The sequence below is a fragment of the Chiloscyllium plagiosum genome, unplaced genomic scaffold (assembly GCF_037043375.1).
Source record: "Chiloscyllium plagiosum isolate Xiang-an unplaced genomic scaffold, Cpla_swu_hap1 HiC_scaffold_12, whole genome shotgun sequence".
Taxonomy (NCBI): Eukaryota; Metazoa; Chordata; class Chondrichthyes; order Orectolobiformes; family Hemiscylliidae; genus Chiloscyllium; species Chiloscyllium plagiosum.
The window spans coordinates 56871730-56892163 of record NW_028270150.1 but is presented as its reverse complement, the minus strand read 5'-3'; the positions used below and the strand labels follow the sequence as shown (position 1 = coordinate 56892163).

The 20434-nt window shown below is 39.1% G+C and overlaps 1 protein-coding gene across 6 annotated transcripts; it reads right to left on the bottom strand.

Moving 5' to 3' along the window:
* Window positions 1-314: 314 nt before the first annotated feature.
* Window positions 315-19856, bottom strand: tiprl (TIP41, TOR signaling pathway regulator-like (S. cerevisiae)). 6 transcript variants are annotated; one of them, XM_043700808.2, is made up of 8 exons: window positions 19739-19856; window positions 16500-16619; window positions 13059-13238; window positions 12624-12723; window positions 12223-12354; window positions 3986-4081; window positions 1784-1846; window positions 315-1162 (listed from the first exon to the last, which is right to left on the bottom strand). In XM_043700808.2, exons 2-8 carry the CDS (start codon window positions 16601-16603, stop codon window positions 998-1000), a joined length of 840 nt encoding a protein of 279 aa, XP_043556743.1. In that variant the 5' UTR covers window positions 16604-16619; window positions 19739-19856; the 3' UTR covers window positions 315-997. The 6 variants fall into 6 exon arrangements, with proteins under 6 accessions (XP_043556743.1, XP_043556745.1, XP_043556747.1 ...); XM_043700810.2 differs by lacking the exon at window positions 19739-19856 and adding an exon at window positions 19636-19721; XM_043700812.2 differs by lacking the exon at window positions 19739-19856 and adding an exon at window positions 19532-19550.
* Window positions 19857-20434: the final 578 nt, after the last annotated feature.

Sequence of the window (20434 nt, the reverse complement as noted above, 5' to 3'; positions counted from 1 at the left end):
CTCATCAATACTTAACATATTCACCCAAATATTTCAAACTAATTAACACATCCAGTAAGGTCAAACAGCATCTATGAAAAGAGAGAGGTAGAGTCCCTTGATCCAAAAGCTAATCCTGTTGCTCTCTCTACTTGGTATCTGATCTGTTGAGTGTTTACAGCATTTTCTGCTTTTATTTCAGATATACAGCGATTTTTTTTTCTGACTTGATTTATTTACCGAAAAGTTAACAAGCTTCAATCTAAAGTAAATTTTGCCAAATTTATCAATATTGATTTAAGACAAACAACTTAATTTTTTCAAGAACAAACCTATTCAGTAATCAATCTTTATTTAGATTTTACGGTTTACACAGTTCCACTGTTTTAAAGATATCCATTATTGGCTTACATTGACTGATCAGTAATACAAAACTGCACAATGGTAACTTGCAGTAAATGGTTGCCTGTGATATTGGCTATGTGGACAAATGTTGAATTTTACTCATATGCGAGGGGGTTGTGTTAGTGACAAACAAGCACAAATGCTGTGGTACAGTTCCAAGCATATATCAGTACTACCAGCACATTATGAACAGTGCTGTTTCAATCAACCTTTTGTAAATCGACTAATTTTCACCTTAATTACAAATAACCAGTTAAAAATTTCATCCGTCTTTAAAGAACTTGAATAGATTCAAGATTTCATTAGCAAAAAAAAATAGAAACATTAATAACTTGCACATAAAAATCATACTGAAAGCTGCAGTGTTCACAATATTTTGGCTTCTACTGTATCAACTTAGCCTGAATTCTTAAATCAAGCCAGAAAATAAATGTTGTTTTTGATAAATAGTCCAGTACAGGTTTCAGAATGTTAGCTGCAGCTTTTACAACACAAAATTCACTGCAGTAGTTCTTGAGTAGTATACTGGCAGCGACTAAAGTAAATCAAGTAGAATTATACTAGTCTATCACTTATAAAGAACATCCAACTCTTCTGTCTCTGTGGCAAAATGTCACGTCTGTCTTGATTCTCTGCCTGTAATGCCGATTTGCATATTTTCAAATGTAGTGTTGTTATCCACACCTTCTGGGAATTCCAACTTCTCACAGATTAGCTTTTTCAGCGGTAAATACTTTGAGATCTCATTCGGATCAGTAAAAAGATACTGTGGAACATTCTGAAACAAAAGTGAACCTGATTAAAAAAAAATTGCATGTAATTTCCAGACCTAAAGTGTCCTCCAACCAATCCAGGGTCCTGAAAATGTGCTATGGGGTTCTAACTCATCAATACTTAATACATTCACCCAAATATTTCAAACTAATTAACACATCCAGTAAAATAGCAATAAAAAATAAATCTGGATAATGATAGTAAGAACTTTTTTTTCATAGGATGCAACAGTATAATGTCAGGACCCATTTACTTTTAGTCAAAAACTTACTCAAGCTTTAGCATGCTATAAAATGTTTGGATCATAATCTAAGCATACAGTTCTTTACTATACATAGACAACTCAACCATGGTGCTCCCTAAAGTGCTGTTGTTTCCACAACTGATTGCATATCCATCCTTTGTAAAAAGATTACCCTCCCAACGTATGACACTAAAATGAGCACACAAATAATTTCTGCAAACATCTTGGTTTGAAAGGTGAAATTAACAATCTCAATTCATCATTTCATCAGATTTGGCGAAACGGGACAGGAGATATGAGAAAATCTGGCATGCAATTTACTTTTGTTCACTTAATTCTTAAATTATTCAATTACAAATTCCAGACACTTCAAACATTTACCTGAAGAGCAGATATATTACTTTCCCGGGAACTGTATTCAGAGAGAAGGTAGTTTTTGTCAGCCTTTGAAAGAAAAAGATTTTTTTTCCTTTATTAAAAATATATCTTGAACCTTCACGGTTCTTCAGTTTAAGTTCATAATGTGTTTTTCCAGTTATCTCTGGACAGGACCAGAATGTATGGTCTAGACCTTTAAAAGAAAACATTACTTGTGCTTCAGCTTCTGGTTTGGCACTATTAATTTCCTTCAACATATTCTTTTCAGTTCCTATAAAGCTACGGGTATAGGGCTAAAGGTCATTGCTGAAACATTGGCATATTTTCTTTCTCAGAGTTTGCCGTATCATGTTCAGTATTTTCTATTCTGTTGCAGATTTCCAGCATCAGCAATACTTTATTTCTTACTTTGAGACGAGGGAAAAATTAAGAATGACCTTAAATTTTGTAGACTTCAAAGTACAATATTCTTTCCTAAAATAATATAGTGTCTTCTCTGAAAATGGTATAATTATCGATGAGAAAGGTTAAGCAATGCATCTTTATTTAACCATTCAAAAAAAAATTGTCCCATAGTGTACAGGGATGTGTAGGCTAGGATGACAGCCATGGTTAAAAACTCCAAACGGGGCTATGGGGAAAGGGTGGGAGAGTGGGTCTGGATGGGATGCTCTTCAGAGAGTCAGTGCAGAGTCAATGGGACAAATGGCCTGTTTCTACATTGTAGGGATTCTATAAAACCATAAATTCTATGAAATTCTAGTTGTAGAGTACCGCCATATTTAATTGTTTCTTAAATCATTCCAACATTTTCATCATGTCTTGGTCAAGAGTTGACCACATTCAGTAAAAAGAATAGAAAGAAAAAGATTGAGAGAGAAAAAACCCAGAAGAATATCGTGGTGTCTTAAAAGTTTTATTTATTTTGCAAATTTAAGCAGAAAGCTTCTCAATTGTTGGAGCAAAATTATCAAGAAAATCCATTTTTGCTTGAAACAAACAAAGTAAAAGGTGATTACAAAATTATTTGGAAGGAAAAATTTATTTGTATGTAGAGGCTTCGTGAACAAGGCTAATTATATAGCATTTCAACCCCAAACCTGCTATGTGGAAAAGAAAAATTGACCAAGGTTTTTCACTCCCTCAAAAAGCTTCAAATGGGGGTTAGTGATCTTTTTGGCAAGTAGTTTAACTTTTTGATGTACAATTGGACAAGCTGTCCAAGTCGACAATCACATTAAATAATTCTCAGACAGCTAACCAGGAAATAAAATGAACTAATAAAATTACATTTTAAAAATTTTGCAGACAGCAAAAATCATGATTTCAACATACACATGGCGAAAAGGATCCTAAAACATCATGAACGAACAAAAATTAGCTTTTTTAAATCCTGTAACTAATCAGAAAAGAGGCATTTAACAATATTACACAAATATAAAATTATATTTTCAAGGACAGATGTTGTTCAGCAGTAGTTATTACTCAAATGGCCATTGAAACTCAATGAACAACGTTTAATCTTTTCTGGAGCTTCTTGCAGGAGGCAGAAGAACAGAAAATGGATAAGTCCTCTCCAGATTTGATGATTGTTGGCATTATGTGTGGGTACAGGGAGAGGAATAGGAATCCATACCAAAGCTTCACTACAACTACAGATGTCAGTATTAATTTGAATTTATGAATAATGGCAACAAACACTGATTTATTAAAAAACTGGAATATTGCAGAGACTTAGTGTCAGCAATACGAGAAGCTGTAGCATTTGAGGTTGAAATAGGGACACACTTCCTATAAAGAGAAGGAAATGTAGCAAAACAAATATGATTATTCTAAAGTCTTTCATACAGCATTGGGTTGGTAATGATCATCCAACTTTCCTCTGTGTTCCAATGGAAAATCCAAGAGGTTCATGGAGAATAACTAAGAATGGATGATAACTCTGCACAGTACAAACTTAAAATTACAATTCATCTGCATGTATTATAGTTACTAAATTGTATCATACTTGTTCAGTTTTAATACCACAATATTAATAAACCTTATAGATAAGGTAAAGGGCACTTCTAGCGTAGTGGTTATGTCCCTATCTCTGGGCCAGAAGGCCTGTTTTCAAGTCCCACATGCTCCAGAGGTGTCATAACATTTCTAAGTAGGTTAAGTTAAAACATCTACAGAAAACAAATACTTATTATTCATCCTTACCTCATGATAGACTCTTGTATCATTTGTTCGTATGAGTACTCCATCAACTCTCAAGAAAAATCGCAGTAGCACAAAGAAACTAGATGGCATCACTCTCTTGAAAAACAGATGAATAAGTTATTCAAATACATTGTCATAAGCCTAATTCCCCATCTAAAATTAATATTCAATATGTTTCATATATTTAAACCATAATATTGAGAAACATTGATATCTCAGTACTCCATTTTGTGATAATATAGCTAAAATGAATGCACGTTAATAAAACTTAATCTTTCTGATAGAACGCAACCAACCAATGTCCTCTAAACAGCCTTAATTACAAACATGGCCAATGCACCAAGTTATCTTTCAAAATTCTGCAGAACAACAGTAATGGCACAATGTTCCTTATTCGTTGCTTTTCAATATATATCAAATGTGCTTTTGAAATAACCATCTACTTCCAACATCCTTTCACACAGTGCATTCGAGCCCACAACTCACTAAGGAAAGGAAATATCATCTCGTCTCTGATTCTTTGACCAATTATCTTAAATCTGTACGCTTTGGTAATAAATAGTCTTCCTGGTGAAGAGACTTTCAATTTATTTAATCTTATTAAAATCCTTTGAGCATGTCCATTACACCATCCCTTAAACATCTCCATTCTAAAGAGAATTTCAGCTACTCTAGTCTTTCCATAATAACTGAAGTTATGGGGAGAGATGCAGAGCTATCATTTCAGGTCAATTACTTTTATTGACAACTGGCAAAGTTTAGAACTTTAATACATTTTAAGTAAGCAACAAGTTATGGTAATAATAAATCCTAGTATTATAAAAATTGGAAATAGTAAAGGGAAAGTCTACGAGTAGGCAGTTGGAAGGCAGGAGTATTAAGTTATATATAAAGAATGACTTTGCAAGGCAAAAGATGATGGTAAGGGAATATGTAAGTAAGGGATTTATGAACTGCATGTGTATGAACAGCAACGTCACTGACAGTAGCCACCCAACATCGGAACAAAAAAATCTGAAAAATTATGGGATCTGAAATAGTTGAACTTAATTTCAATCTGGAAAGCTGTAATATTATCAAAAGATAGGTGCTGTTCCTTAATCTTATAGCAAACTTCATTGGAATAATGTAGGAGACCAGTGATAAATAGGTCAGAGTTTGACTATTGCATCTTCTTTTTCTGACAAGAGGTAATCAATCTAAAGCATTAACTTTGTTTTGTGATTCATGACTAGCATTTTTCTGGTCCTTAATTCACATTTACAGCATCCATATTATCTTTCTTTGTACCTCATCCAATTAAAATTCTGAGAAAATGGTATGGTGGCAGCATGATGGCTCAGTGGTTAGCACTGCAGCCTCACAGCGCCAGTGACCCGGGTTCAATTCCTGCCTCGGACGAGCGTCTGTGTGGAGTTTGCACATTCTCCCTGTGTCTGTGTGGGTTTCCTCCGGGTGCTCCAGTTTCCTCCCACGGTCCAAAAATGTGCAGGTCAGGTGCATTGGCCATGCTAAATTGCCCATAGCGTTAGGTGCATTAGTCAGGGGTAAATATAGGATAGGGGAATGGGTCTGAGTGGGTTACTCTTCGGAGGGTCAGTGTGGACTTGTTGGGCTCAAGGGCCTGTTTCGATATTGTAGGGCATCTATTCTAATCTTAAAACGCTTTACCCTCTCAAAGACTTTGACATTCTGCCAATATACTTGGCCAGAATTAAAGTCATAGTGGACACAGTATTGCAATTAAACTGTATTTGATGATTTTATAAAGACCATGGGTGTATGAACAGAAGTATACTATTTGGCCCACCGAGTCTTCTGTGCCATTCAGTGAGACAGTGATTGATATAATACTCAACACCATTTTCCTGTCTTTCCTCCCATCAGCCTCAATTCCCTTACTGATTGAAAATCTGCCTATTTCAGCCTTAAATATACATAATGACCCAGCCTCAACAACCCTCTGCAGTTAAGAATTCACAGGTTCATTAGCCGTGGAGAGAATAAATTCCTCATCATCCTGTCCTATTAGGTAAACCTCTTACTCTAAGGTTATGTCCTCTTATCCTAGACTCACTGCCCATGTGAAACAACCTGTCCACATCTATCCTGCCAAGGATTTCAACTAGGTCACCTCTTATTCTTCTAACTCCACGAAGACAAGTCCAACATACTCAACCTCTCCTCAAAAAAAGTCACTCCACACCCAGAATCAAGCTAGCTAACCTTGTCAGTATATTTTTCCTTAGACAAAGGGATCAAAACTTCACAATACTCCAAGTGTGATCTGATGAGTACCTTATTTAGTTTAGCAAGACTTCCCTGTTTATAAAATCTAGTGCCTTTAAAATGAAAGCCAAAAGTCCATTTGTCTATTCTATTACCCACTGAACATGGATGCTAGCTTTTCGTAATTTATGCACGAGGATACCCAAATCTCTCCATGCTGAAGATTTCAGTTGCCTCTGAATATTTCAATAATACTCAAGTTCTTTTATTCTTCCTGCCAAACTACATACACTTACATTTTTCCACCTTATATTCCATCTGCCAAGTTTTTGCCCAGTCACTTGACCTATCTATAATCATCTGCAGACTCTTTGTATCATTATTTCTTCTGTTTTCGTGTCATTCAAAAATGTAGCAAAAATACATTCACTTCCATCATCCAAGTCATTAATGTATAATGCCCCCATATCAATCCCTGTCACTCTACTACTTAAAGGTTCGAATCTAAAAATGTCCTTTATCGCAAACTCTCTGCCTTTGATTGATTAGCTAACCCACTAAACATACAAATATTCTGTCCACGAGAGCATGGGCTCATAATATTAAGTAACCTTACGTGCAGTACCTTTTAAATATATTACATCCACTGGCTCCCTTTAATCTACCCTAATTGTTACCTCCTCAAAAAATTCTAATAAATTTGTCAGACATGATTTCCCCTTCATGAAGCCATGCTGACTCTGCTTGATTATATTGTGCATTTCTAAATGTTCTGCTACTATTTTATAATAAACTCTTAATGTTTTCCAATGACAGGTGTTAAGTAGGTGTTTTGTCTCCCTCCTTTTTTGAATAAGTGTTATATTGGCAGTTTTCCAAATTTCTGGGACTGTCCCAGAATCTACGTATTCTTGGAAGATTACTGCCAGTGCATCCACCATCTCTGTAGCTAGTGCCTTTAAAATTCTAGGATGCGACTCATCAGGTCCAAGGGATATATCAGCCTTTAGTCCCATAAGTTTGCCAAGTACTTTTTCTCTGGTAAAAGTTATTGTATTTATTTCCTCTCATGTGCCCAAACCCTCAGCTCCATTATGAAAGTTGACACTTTGGCACTAAAGCAGGGACTGAAACATCAGGAAAAGCAATGCACAGAGAAGAATAAAAACTGTTGGTGAAGGAAAATAAAATTTATAACATTCCTGAAAAATGTTAAGTGCATTAATACATGGATTGCATGATTTGTGTCATTGGCCTGATCCAACATGATTTACTCCAAGCAAAAACTTGACAAAACAATGATTTCACTGGTATTACTTTAATATCTAGACTATAATTGTTATCTAGTAGAAAAGGCCACCATCCATAGAATCACAGAATGATTACGATGCAGATGGCTCTCTAAGAAACAACTCAACCAATCCCACTCCTCCAATTTTTCCTTGTAAACCTACAAATCCTTTTCTCTTTAGTCATAGAGTCATAGAGATGTATAGCACGGAAACAGGCCCTTCGGTCTAGCTTGTCCATGCCGACCAGATATCCTCACCTAATTTTGTCCCATTTGCCAGCATTTGGCCCATATCCCTTTAAACCCTTCCTATTCATATATACATCCAAATGCCTTTTAAATGTTGCAATTGTACCAGCCTCCAGCACTTCAGCTCATTCCATACACACACCATCCTCTGCGTGAAAAAGTTACCCCTTAGGTCTATAAACCTCTATAATGTCACTCCCCACCTCTCAGCCTCCTTTAGACAAATATCCAATTTCTTTTTGAAACTCATGATTAATTGTGCCTCCACTCCACTCTCAAACAGTGCATCCCAGATTTTATTTGCACACTAAGTGTTTATCCTCTGTCAGTTTTCATTGTTTTTCTCATCCATTTAAATCAGTATCCTCTCTGTCCCCATGCTTCTACTTATTATACCATTTTGCCCTATTTTTACTGTCCAGAACCTTCAGGATTTAAAGCTATTCTCTGAAATTTCCTCTCCAAGGAAAATAGCCTAAGCTTCACCAATCTGCATGTAAAAAAAGTTCCTAATAGAGTCAGACAGCATAGAAACAGGCCTTTCAGCCCACCACATTTATGTCAACCAACAAATACCAAACTACACTGATTCCATTTACATGCACGTGGGCCATAGCCTATGTCCTGGCATTCTAAGTATGCTTCTTAAATGTTGAGAGAGTTTCTGCCTCCACCCTCTTTGACACCACGTTTCATTCTTCTATTACCCCCCCAGGTGAAAACATTGTCTCTCAGGTCTCTTCTGCCTCCACCCTCTTTGGCACCACGTTTCATTCTTCTATTACCCCCCCAGGTGAAAACATTGTCTCTCAGGTCTCTTCTTACTTCAAACTTATGCCCTCTGGTCAAAGAGGCATTTGCCTTGGGGAAGAGATAGCCACATTCTACACTGTCTATACCGGTCATAATTTTGTACAGTTCAATTAGATTCCCCTCAGCTTCCTTCACTCCAAGGTAAACAAAGCCAACCTAACCAGTTTCTCCTCATAAGTAAGTTTTTTCATCTTCTCCTGTGCAATAACAACTTCCAATAGTGTGACCCCTAAACTGCTGTGAACATAGTCATGATGTTAAAAATGTTGAATAGACTTTGTTGAATGAACAACTATATTTTATCTTAAAAACTGCTTTTTGTCTGTATTACTCATTACTGTTCAACCTTTGCATAGTAATCAGCTCTTTTGAATGGCATAGCAAAGCCAAAGCAGTCTACTCCAATTCTTAATTTGTGTTTTCAAATCAAAAGCTCTATTGGGCTAGCACCAAGGAGACAACATGCTGGTATCAACAGTGTTTTGTACCACAATGTTAATTAACAACTGTAATGAGTTCTAACACTTTTGCATTATGCTCCCACTTCCCTTCAGTCTGGCACCCATTTCAGAATTGTAATCTTTGTGTTATACTACCTTTCCCTGTGCTCCAGACAAAAATATATCACTTCACCACTCTCTGTATTATATTTCATCTGCCACATATTTATCCATTTCATCAGCTTGTCAAAGTCTAACTTTTCACAACTTATATTTCTCAATACTTCCAACATAGTAACAAAGAAGAAGTAAAAAAGAGGATCGATGAGGTCAGAATGGTGGACGTGATCTATACGGACTTTAGTAAGGCATTCGGCAAGGTTCCCCATGGGAGACTGGTTAGCAAGGTCAGATCTCATGGAATACAGGGAGAACTAGAACTCTGTGGGAAGCTATAGAAGTGATTGCTGGGCCTCTTGCTGAGATATTAGTATCATCAATAGTCACAGGTGAGGTGCCGGAAGACTGCAGGTTGGCAAACGTGGTGTCACTGTCTAAGAAGGGCGGTAAAGACAAGCCAGGGAACTATAGACTGGTGAGCCTGACCTCGGTGGTGGGCAAGTTGTTGGAGGGAATCCTGAGGGACAGGATGTACATGTATTTGGAAAGGCAAGGACTGATTAGGAATAGTCAACAAGGCTTTACGCGTGGGAAATCATGTCTCACAAACTTGATTGAGTTTTTTGAAGAAGTAACAAAGAAGATTGATGAGGGCAGAGCAGTAGATGTGATCTGTATGGACATCAGTAAGGCGTTCGACTTATGGGAGACTGATTAGCAAGGTTAGATATCATGGAATACAGGGAGAACTAGCCATTTGGATACAGAACTGGCTCAAAGGTAGAAGACAGAGGGTGGTGGTGGACGGTTGTTTTTCAGACTGGAGGCCTGTGACCAGTGGAGTGCCACAAGGATCGGTGCTGGACCCTCTACTTTTTGTCATTTACATAAATGATTTGGATGCGAGCATAAGAGGTACAGTTAGTAAATTTGCAGATGACACCAAAATTGGAGGTGTAGTGGACAGCGAAGAGGGTTACCTCAGATTACAACAGCATCTGGACCAGATGGGCCAATGGGCTGAGAAGTGGCAGATGGAGTTTAATTCAGATAAATGCGAGGTGCTACATTTTGGGAAAGCAAATCTTAGCAGGACTTATACACTTAATGGTAAGGTCCTAGGGAGTGTTGCTGAACAAAGAGACCATGGAGTGCAGGTTCATAACTCCTTGAAAGTGGAGTTGCAGGTAGTTAGGATAGTGAAGGCAGCATTTGATATGCTTTCCTTAGTACAGGAGTTGGGAGTTCAAGTTGTGGCTGTACAGGACATTAGTTAAGCCACTTTTGGTATATTGCTTGCGATTCTGGTCTCCTTCCTATCGGAAAGATGTTGTGAAACTTGAAAGGGATCAGAAAAGATTTACAAGGATGTTGCTAGGGTTGGAGGATCTGAGCTACAGGGAGAGGCTGAACAGGCTCGGGCTGTTTTCCCTGGAGTGTCGGAGACTGAGGGATGACCTTATAGAGGTTTTCAAAATTATGAAGGGCATGGATAGGATAAATAGACAAAGTCTTTTCCCTGGGGTCGGGGAGTCCAGAACTAGAGGGCATAGGTTTAGAGTGAGAGGGGATAGATATAAAAGAGACCTACGGGGCAACTTTTTCACGCCGAGGGTGGTACATATATGGAATGAGCTGCCAGAGGATGTGGTGGAGGCTGGTACAATTGCAACATTTAAAAGACATTTGGATGAGTATATGAATAGGAAGGGTTTGGATGGATATGGGCCAGGTGCTGGCAGGTGAGACTAGATTGGATTGGGATATCTGGTTGGACCAAAGGGTCTGTTTCCTTGCTGTACATCTCTGTGACTCTATAACTAGCCATTTGGATACAGAACTGGCTCAAAAGGTAGAAGACAGAGGGTGGTGATGGAGGGGTGCTTTTCAGACCGGAGGCCTCTGACCAGTGGAGTGCCACAAGGATCGGTGCTAGGTCCACTTCTTTTCATCATTTATATAAATGATTTAGATGTGAACATAAGAGGTATAGTTAGTAAGTTTGCAGATGACACCAAAATTGGAGGTGTAGTGGACAGCGAAGGTGGTTATCTCAGATTATAACGGGACCTTGATCAGATGGACCAATGGGCTGAGAAGTGGTAGATGGAGTTTAATTTATATAAATGCGAGGTGCTGCATTTTGGGAAAGCAAATCTTAGCAGGATTTATACACTTAATGGTAAGGTCCTCGGCAGTGTTGCTGAACAAAGAGACCCTGGAGTGCAGTTCATAACTCCTTGAAATGGAGTCGCAGGTAGATAGGACAGCGAAGAAGTCGTTTGGTATGCTTTCCTTTATTGGTCAAAATATGGAGTACTGGAGTTGGGACGTCATGTTGCAGCTGTACAGGACATTGGTTAGGCCACTGTTGGAATATTGCGTGCAATTCCGGTCTCCTTCCTATCGGAAATATGTTGTGAAACTTGAAAAGGTTCAGAAAGGATTTACAAGGATGTTGCCAGGGTTGGAGGATTTGAGCTATAGGGAGAGGCTGAAAAGGCTGGGGCTGTTTTCCCTGGAGCGTCGGAGGCTGAGGGGTGACCTTATAGAGGTTTACAAAATTATGAGGGGCATAGATAGGATAAATAGACAAAGTCTTTTCCCTGGGGTCGAGAGTCCAGAACTAGAGGGCATAGGTTTAGGGTGAGAGGGGAAAGATATAAGAGACCTAAGGGGCAACTTTTTCACACAGAGGGTGGTACATGTACGGAGTGAGCTGCCACAGTAAGTGGTGGAGGCTAGTACAGTTGCAACATTTAAAAAGCTTCTGGATGAGTATATGAATAGGAGTGGTTTGGAGGGATATGGGCCGGTGCTGCCAGGTGGGACTAGATTGGGTTGGGATATGTGGTTGGCATAGAAGGGTCTGTTTCTGTGCTGTGCATCTCTATTATTCTATATGGGACAGCTGCACATTTTCAAATTGCGTCCTGAAAGTCCAAGTCCAGGTCATTAATATATATAAGAAAAATCAATGACACTACTGTAAGCTGGATTATTCACTATATGTATTTTATTTCCAGCTTTCACTGATTAAAGGATGGTGTCATTAACAACTTGTGGTATGAGAACTACAAGATTATGCATCTTACCACTTTCACACTAAGCATGGAGACACCATGATCATGAAGTTCATCTTCAAACAACAAAACTTCTTCAAAATACATGATCTGCTCCCTGGTTTTCAATTTCTCCAAATCAATACGTTCAGTTGTAGGAGTAACCTACAAACGAGATGAATGCATCACTCAACCAACTAAAGAATGGCTACATAGTGCTGTCTAATAGCAAAGGATGTAATGTATCCAAAGATAATTGTAATGACACTAACAAAAAGGGAAAGAGTTCATAAATTGGATAACACTTTGAAGATTTACTTCATTAGATTAATTTTCCAGCCATTACAACATAACCATGTATCAATGAAATATTCTTAAGCATTAGTACTGGTATAACAATTAGGTTGAGTAAAGTCAGTGTTGTCACAAATTACCTTTAACTTCAACTCATCACCAAGTAATGTTCCTTTATAGTCTGTAGTAAATGTCCAATCATAGGGTTTAACAACTTCTTTAGAGTGTTCAGATTCGGCCCTAAGATTGAAACAAATAAAAATTGTAAATTTATCGTGCAAAACTACGCTCATTCATTCTGCAATCAGGCAAAACTTACCTCAAAATTAGGATAATCCCAGCATAATCCATTTTTAATTATGAAATTGTAAAATACAGTAAGTAATACTACTTGTTCCAATATCTAGAAATTAATCTGAATTAATTTGAATACCTGTGAAAAACAAAATTCCAAATACAAAACCTGAATAATCAAATTGGCACAATACTGGCAACAATTAAAAATATCAGTTCTTGTTTAAGACATTACCTGCTAAACTAAAGAATATTTTTGGACTTAAGGTAAGTGATCTCACCTGCTTTCTTGCCATGCCTCCGCACATGCCACTTTCACTGTGCCGTGCCCATTGTCCACTGTCCTTAACGCATCTGTGGCATTAAATGAAATTCCAAATCCTCCAGCATGTTGCACTTTTAAGACATTATCACCAAATAACATCTCTGGAAGGGAATGCATCTTCATTTCCTGAGCTAACCTGTACAGTTAATCAGTCATAGTAAAGTTGAAAACATTAGAAAAAACGACATCCATTAAAGTACTTTTACTTAAGTTGCACATTATCCACAATGTCACCAATCAGCTATAAAATCTAGTTTCAAATATTTCCTAATCAACCTCTTCATAAGTGCCATCACACACCTCAATAAAACTGCTGCAGAGCAGGTGGGACATCAGTTGAGATCTCCTGGTCCAGAGTATGGATACTACTATTATTCCACAAAATGATTTATCATCGATAGTCACGGGTGAGGTGCCAGAAGACTGGAGGTTGGCTAACGTGGTGCCACACTTTAAGAAGGGTAGTAAGGAGAAACCAGGAAACTATAGACCAGAGAGCCTGACGTTGGTGGTGGGCAAGTTGTTGGAGGTAATCCTGAGGGACAGGATGTACATGTATTTGGAAAGGCAAGGACTTATTAGGGATAGTCAACATGGCTTTGTGCGTGGGAAATCATGTCTCACAAACTTGATTGAGTTTTTTGAAGAAATAACAAAGAGGATTGATGATGGCAGAGCAGTAGATGTGATCTATGTGGACTTAAGTAAGGCATTGGACAACGTTCCCCATGGGAGACTGGTTAGCAAGGTTAGATCTTACAGAATAAAGGGAGAACTAGCCATTTGGATACAGAACTTGCTCAAAGGTAGAAGACAGAAGGTTGTGGTGGAGGGTTGTTTTTCAGACTGGAGGCCTGTGACCAGTGGAGTGCCACAAGAATCATTGCTGGACCCTCTACTTTTTGTCATTTACATAAATGATTTGGATGTGAGCATAAGTGGTACAGTTAGTAAGTTTACAGATGACACCAAAATTGGAGGTGTAGTGGACAGTGAAGAAGCTAACCTCAGATTACAACAGGATCTTGATCAAATGGGCTGAGAAGTGGCAGATGGAGTTTAATTCAGATAAATGCGAGGTGCTGCATTTTGGGAAAGCAAATCTTAGCAAAACTTATACACTTAATGGTAAGGTCCTGGGGAGTGTTGCTGAACAAAGAGACCTTGGAGTGCAGGTTCATAGCTCCTTGAAAGTGGAGTCGCAGATAGATCGGATAGTGAAGAAGGCATTTGGTATGCTTTCCTTTATTGGTCAGAGTACTGAGTATAGGAGTTGGGACGTCATGTTGCGGCTGTACAGGACATTGGTTAGGCCACTGTTGGAATATTGTGCGCAATTCTGGTCTCCTTCCTATCGGAAATATGTTGTGAAACTTGAAAGGGTTCAGAAAAGATTTACAAGGATGTTGCCAGGGTTGGAGGATTTGCGTTATAGGGCGAGGCTGAACAGGTTCCGGCTGTTTTCCCTGGAGCGTCAGAGGCTGAGGGGTGACATTATAGAGGTTTACAAAATGATGAGGGGCATAGATAGGATAAATAGACAAAGTCTTTTCCCTGGGGTCGAGGAGTCCAGAACTAGAGAGCATAGGTTTAAGGATGAGAGGGTAAAGATATAAAAGGCACCTGAGGGGCAATTTTTTCACATAGAGGGTGGTACGTGTATGGAATGGGCTGCCAGAGGAAGTGGTGGAAGCTGATACAATTGCAACATTTAAGAGGCATTTGGATGGGTATATGAATAGGAAGGGTTTGGAGGGATATGGGCCAGGTGCTGGCAGGTGGGACTAGATTGGGTTGGAATATATGGACGGGTTGGACCGAAGGGTCTGTTTCCATACTGTACATTTCTATGACTCTGTGTTTACATTCAAGTATCAAAAAAAAGTTACAATTCATTTCAACACAAATCTCATTCCTTCAGAATAAATTCTACCAAATTCATCAAGAACTTTAGCTAACCTTCTTGGATAATATCCCATTAAGAAATAACAGAAATGTTAAATCAAGTTTCGGCAATTTTGGTTCCACTTGCAAAAAGCCAACTTCAAATTCTAGCTTTGCCTATCAGGAAGTTAAAGTATCCAGGAGAATACATACAGGAGTTGAAAAGGTTCAGTCACCTTGAACTTGAATTCAGTTTTTAACAGACTGTAGAATCATCAACCATACCGTATTAAAAGTAATAGTAAATCATGACCATTTTGCAGTGTTATAGACAAGCTTATAGATTTTGTTATGAAACCATGCTTTAAAAGATGGCTTCATCAACTTACTAGTTGAAAAGTAGTCTTTTTTTTAATATATAAAGTACTGTTGCCACATTCCAAGGACTTGAAATCAAAATGGCCAAGTATTTGCATCACTGTATATTTTAGATTGCAAAGTGACTGAAACAGAGGCAACATGCCGTACAAGGAATAATTGCCTTGAAGAAGTATGAATGGGGAAGCTTTTATTATCTATTCGGAAAGCATCCAACCAATTGCCTAAGTTCTCGACTGGGTAGATATACCATAATTCTTAACTACTTGAACAATAAGACTCTGGCTGTGAAAAGAATTAGCTCAGACATCATCTAATCATGTGAGCCATACACATAGATTCCATTATAACACAATAATATATGGGGTAGCTGGGCAATTGGTGAGAGAGGACCATATGACAAACCAGTTAGCGCACTGTATGTTTCAGCACCTGCTTTCTCTGTTAATTAGGACAAGCAGACACAACGTTGAAGAATTAACAACCTCACGTGGATCTCTCTCTAAACAACTTGTAAGTTTCAAAACTGCAGTTTCTTCAGCTCCATATGTCGCAGAGATTTATTTTAAAATGTTATTACAGCAGCTATCTTTGACAGGATAAATAAATTATCTATATCTTTAAACATCCTCAATATTGAACTCAGGAAGATCACCAAGCTCAACCTGAAGCCAGCAAAGTCATCAAATGTTAAGAGTCCAAAGACTTAAGTTGCTTCATCTATCCTCCTATCCTGTCATAAATTTCTTTGTGTAATATTTGGAGGGATTTTATCATTTTTGTAGAACAAGTATAATAAAAATTAATCCTGTTGTTTCTTTTAAAAATCTTAAGGACATTTGTCTCCTATATCCAGTTTTGTGACAGCACACATACATTTTCACACTCACTTAAGTTTTAGTAGGCATATCCTTTTTCTAAAAGCCTATTATACTTAAATGAGGAATGGGAAAAGACGGGACCCTTTTCCCAGGGTGGACCTGATCCCAAGGACAATTTTATTTTGAGTATTACAGATGAGTATTACAAATGTTTGATTATCCTGATCCAGGATCATTAAGTTATTATTTCTACTTTTTGCGAATGGAAATATTACTAGCCAGTAAGTAAATTTAAAAATAAGTTTGTTTCATACTTTTCAATGTCCTTTGATTTCATAATATGGCTTTTGTTGGCAGTTAGTTTCCATGGTCCAAAATTGAATTCCTGTTTGCTGTTTTTGAAACTATGTGTTGTCATTGCGGTCAAATGTCACCTAAAAGAAAATATTTAGTTAATTTTATAAATCATCTCTAATATATAAAATCTAGCACAAGCCTATCTTTGATCACATAAATACTACAGATTGAAGACTACAAACATACTCTGTACTTTACAGCTCACTTTTATATATATCTGTTTATTGCTAAGAAACTTGACTCCATGCTGTAGGCATTTCTGTAAATATAAACGATATAGTTTTGAAGGCTGTAAAGTAACAATACCTGAAATATTGTTACATCAAATGATTCAACATTATTGGACTTTGCTGAGCCACTATACAGTCGGTTAAATGAAGAAACTCAATCAAAAACAGACTGCAAATTCCACAATGCACCAACATCCCACTTGGTACGCACTCTGCATGACAACTCTTAGCATGTACCTGAAAGCTGACCTCTTTCTACTTCCCTTAAACCACCATTACATCTTTCAGCTAGACCAAAACAAGGGACAACACAGATTTTTTTCAAATGGTCTTTCACAGGATATATAAGTTCATGATATTAAAGTGTCTTACATCTGTTCACTTTAGTCTGTCAAACAACAAGGTTAGGGCATTGAGTATAAAGTTGACACGCCATCTTGCGGCTGTCTAAGATGTTATGAAGGCCACATTTGGAACATTGTGCGCGGTTCTGATCGCTACTCTACAAGGAAGGATATGGAGGCTTTGAAAAGGGTGCAAAAGAAGTTGACCAGGATATTGTCTGAATTGTAGTGCATTAGCTATTAAGGATAGGTTGGATAAACATGGATTTTTCTCACTAGAGTATTAGGGGGTGTCCTGACATAAGTATATAACATTATGAGAGGTATGAGAAACATAGGGTGGTTGGTTAGAATCTCTTTCCTAAGGTGGAAACGTCAAATGTTAAAGGGCATAGGTTTAAGGTGAGCGGGAGAAAGTTTAAAAGTGTGAGGCAAGTTTTTCTTTTATGCAGAGGTTTGCAGGTGCCCGGAACACACTAAACAGATACAATGGTAACATGTAAGAAACATTTAGACAGACACATGAACAGACAGGCAATAGAGGGATACAGACCACATGCAGATTGATGGGATTAGTTTAGAATGGCATCATGCTCGGCACAGTCATGGTGGACCAACGGGCCTGTTCCTGTATTAACTGTTTTATGATCTAAAACTGATCGTGAAGTCAGAATTAGGACTGCAGAACACAACTCTCATTGGTAGAAACAATTTTTAAAAAAATGCTAAGCAAATAATTGCAAAGTTAAATAAAGCATGACCTTTCCTCAACTTTAAAGTAAATTTAAAAGGAAAAACAACATTTCTAACCATATTCAACAAATTATGTAGACTTGTTCATTATCCACTCATTCACATACTCGCAAAATTAGCCTCAGACCCACCTTTTGTATGTCCATTGACTCATCTGACTGATAATGTGGTCTTTGGCAGCAGAATGGTAGAGTTACATAGGAGCAGTATTTATGTTTTTGTTATCAATGGATAACAAGAATTTGGTATAACTACAACATCCTTCAATTAGAGCTTTATTTACATTATTACTCTACATCAGGGCAAAAGTTTTAATTTCTCTACACAATTGTGGTTGAGGAAAGCACCATTTTAGTAAATTTCAAAGAGATTTTTGCTTGATATACAAGCAAAGCCTCCAACAATTCTAAAAATTCTGATTAATTATTGGAAAGTTTTAACTAATGAATAAACACTTATATCATTGCCATTTCAACAGTCAATTCACCATGGGCAATATCACTCATTTGTTTGAAATAAATATCAAATGTCTTGCCATTTGCTCCTGGGTCACTCCAGTATTAAAAGCAAAAAGTTTCCTATGTCTCAAAGTGGCTCATTTCCTTACAACAACTATTTCAAAACCCAGCTACCCACATTCTAACTCACACCAAATAACATTCTCCAACTAACCCTGTTCTCATCAACCTACAATAGCTTCTTGTCCTCCAGTGTCTCCCACTTAAAATTCAGGTTTAAGCATGTTCTTCTGATGCTGACCTCTAGTACATTTTTTTCCTGCTCATCCCTCTGTCATTTCCAGTTATACTTTTGATGCCTCAGCTCTACCTTTAGGATCTCCTCCAGAAAGTGTTTATCATACCCTCTGTTCCTTTAAAGGCTCTCCCTAAAACTCACCTCTCTAACCAAATATTAGTATGTGTAACCAAATATTTTCACCACTGACAATATACTTTCTTTTTGTTTTATCATAGCAAAATGGTACCATATAAATTCAAGCTATTGCATTGCAATGGAAATTATTATTCGATGTCCACCACATTCACCTCCCTACTGAAAACTTGTAGAAAACACCATTATGTTACATACAGACTAAATCTGAAGAGATTTTTCAAGATATAATGCCAAATTGAAAATACTGTATCAGCAGGCTGTTTTGAATTTCAAGAGTAATTCCTTGTGGGTTGATCAATGATCGTATATATTATGGCCATATATTTCCCTTTGGTATTGTTGGAAAAGCTGTCTTGCTTTTAGTCTGAGTGGAGGAATATGTTGAGTCACTGACTTGGAATAGTCAATAGAATCAAAGGATACTGAAATTTCTGGGTAACTGCTACGGTGAAATCAGCACCATGCACCCCTCTAATACGTTCACATAGCTAGTTTGAAACAAACTTTACACAACACGTTACGCAATTGACCAGTCAGTGAATGTTCCATGAACGTCGTTGATATAAAGAAACTGGAGGCAAGAATTATAAATCGTTGCCTCCATCAAATTGACAGTGGTCAGTTTCTGTTTATTTCTCCACTTTCGAACTTCAAACCGTGCACCAAAAGGCACCCGACGGGAACAGTGCAAAAATAACTTATTCTATCGATTAAGCATAAAAAAAGTTATATAGTTTGCCGCGGAATTAAATTAAAATAGAAGGAAACCCAGGCTGCAGTTCCACGTTACTCTCGGTTATTTGCAGCGCCGGGCTCCATGCGATAATCTCTAATTCATTGCTGCACCTTCCCCAAGCCCAGCCCGCCCTCACCACCTCCCCTTCTACGGTCCGATGCTCATTTTGTTCCATCACTGAACAATTCACTACATCCGAAACCACACCGGTCTCGCCATCCCTGCCACATCCCTCTCACCGGCCTCCGCTGGTGACTCCAACCCCTCGGTCCTCCGCTGCCGTTGCTCCGGGTTTCCGCGGGCCCCAGTCCGCCGCAAATCCGGTCCCCCATCGCCGGCACTCACCGATGGTTCCGGGATCAAAGATTCCACTGATTCAGACATGGCCCCTCCCCCTCCCCCTCCCCCCTCCATCCCCATTCCCTCCCCCTCCCCCTCCATCCCCATCCCCTCCCCCTCCATCCCCATCCCCTACCCCCCTTCCCCCTTCCATCCCCATCCCCCCATCCCCTACCCCCTTCCCCCCCATCCCCTACCCCCCCTCCCCCCCATCCCCTACCCCCCTCCCCCCCATCCCCTACCCCCCACCCCCCCCATCCCCTACCCCCCTCCCCCCCATCCCCTACCCCCCTCCCCCCCATCCCCAACCCCCCTTCCCCCCCATCCCCTACCCCCCTTCCCCCCCCATCCCCTACCCCCCCTCCCCCCCCATCCCCTACCCCCCCTCCCCCCCCATCCCCTACCCCCCCTCCCCCAACCCCCTACCCCCCTTCCCCCTTCCCCCCTTCCCCCCTCCCCCCCTTCCCCCTCCCCCTCCCCCCTCCCCCCCACCCCCTCCCCCTCTCCCCCCCCCCCCTCCCCCCCCTCCCCCCCTCCCCCCTCCCCCCCTCTCCCCCCCCCCCTCCCCCCCCTCCCCCCTCTCCCCCCCTCCCCCC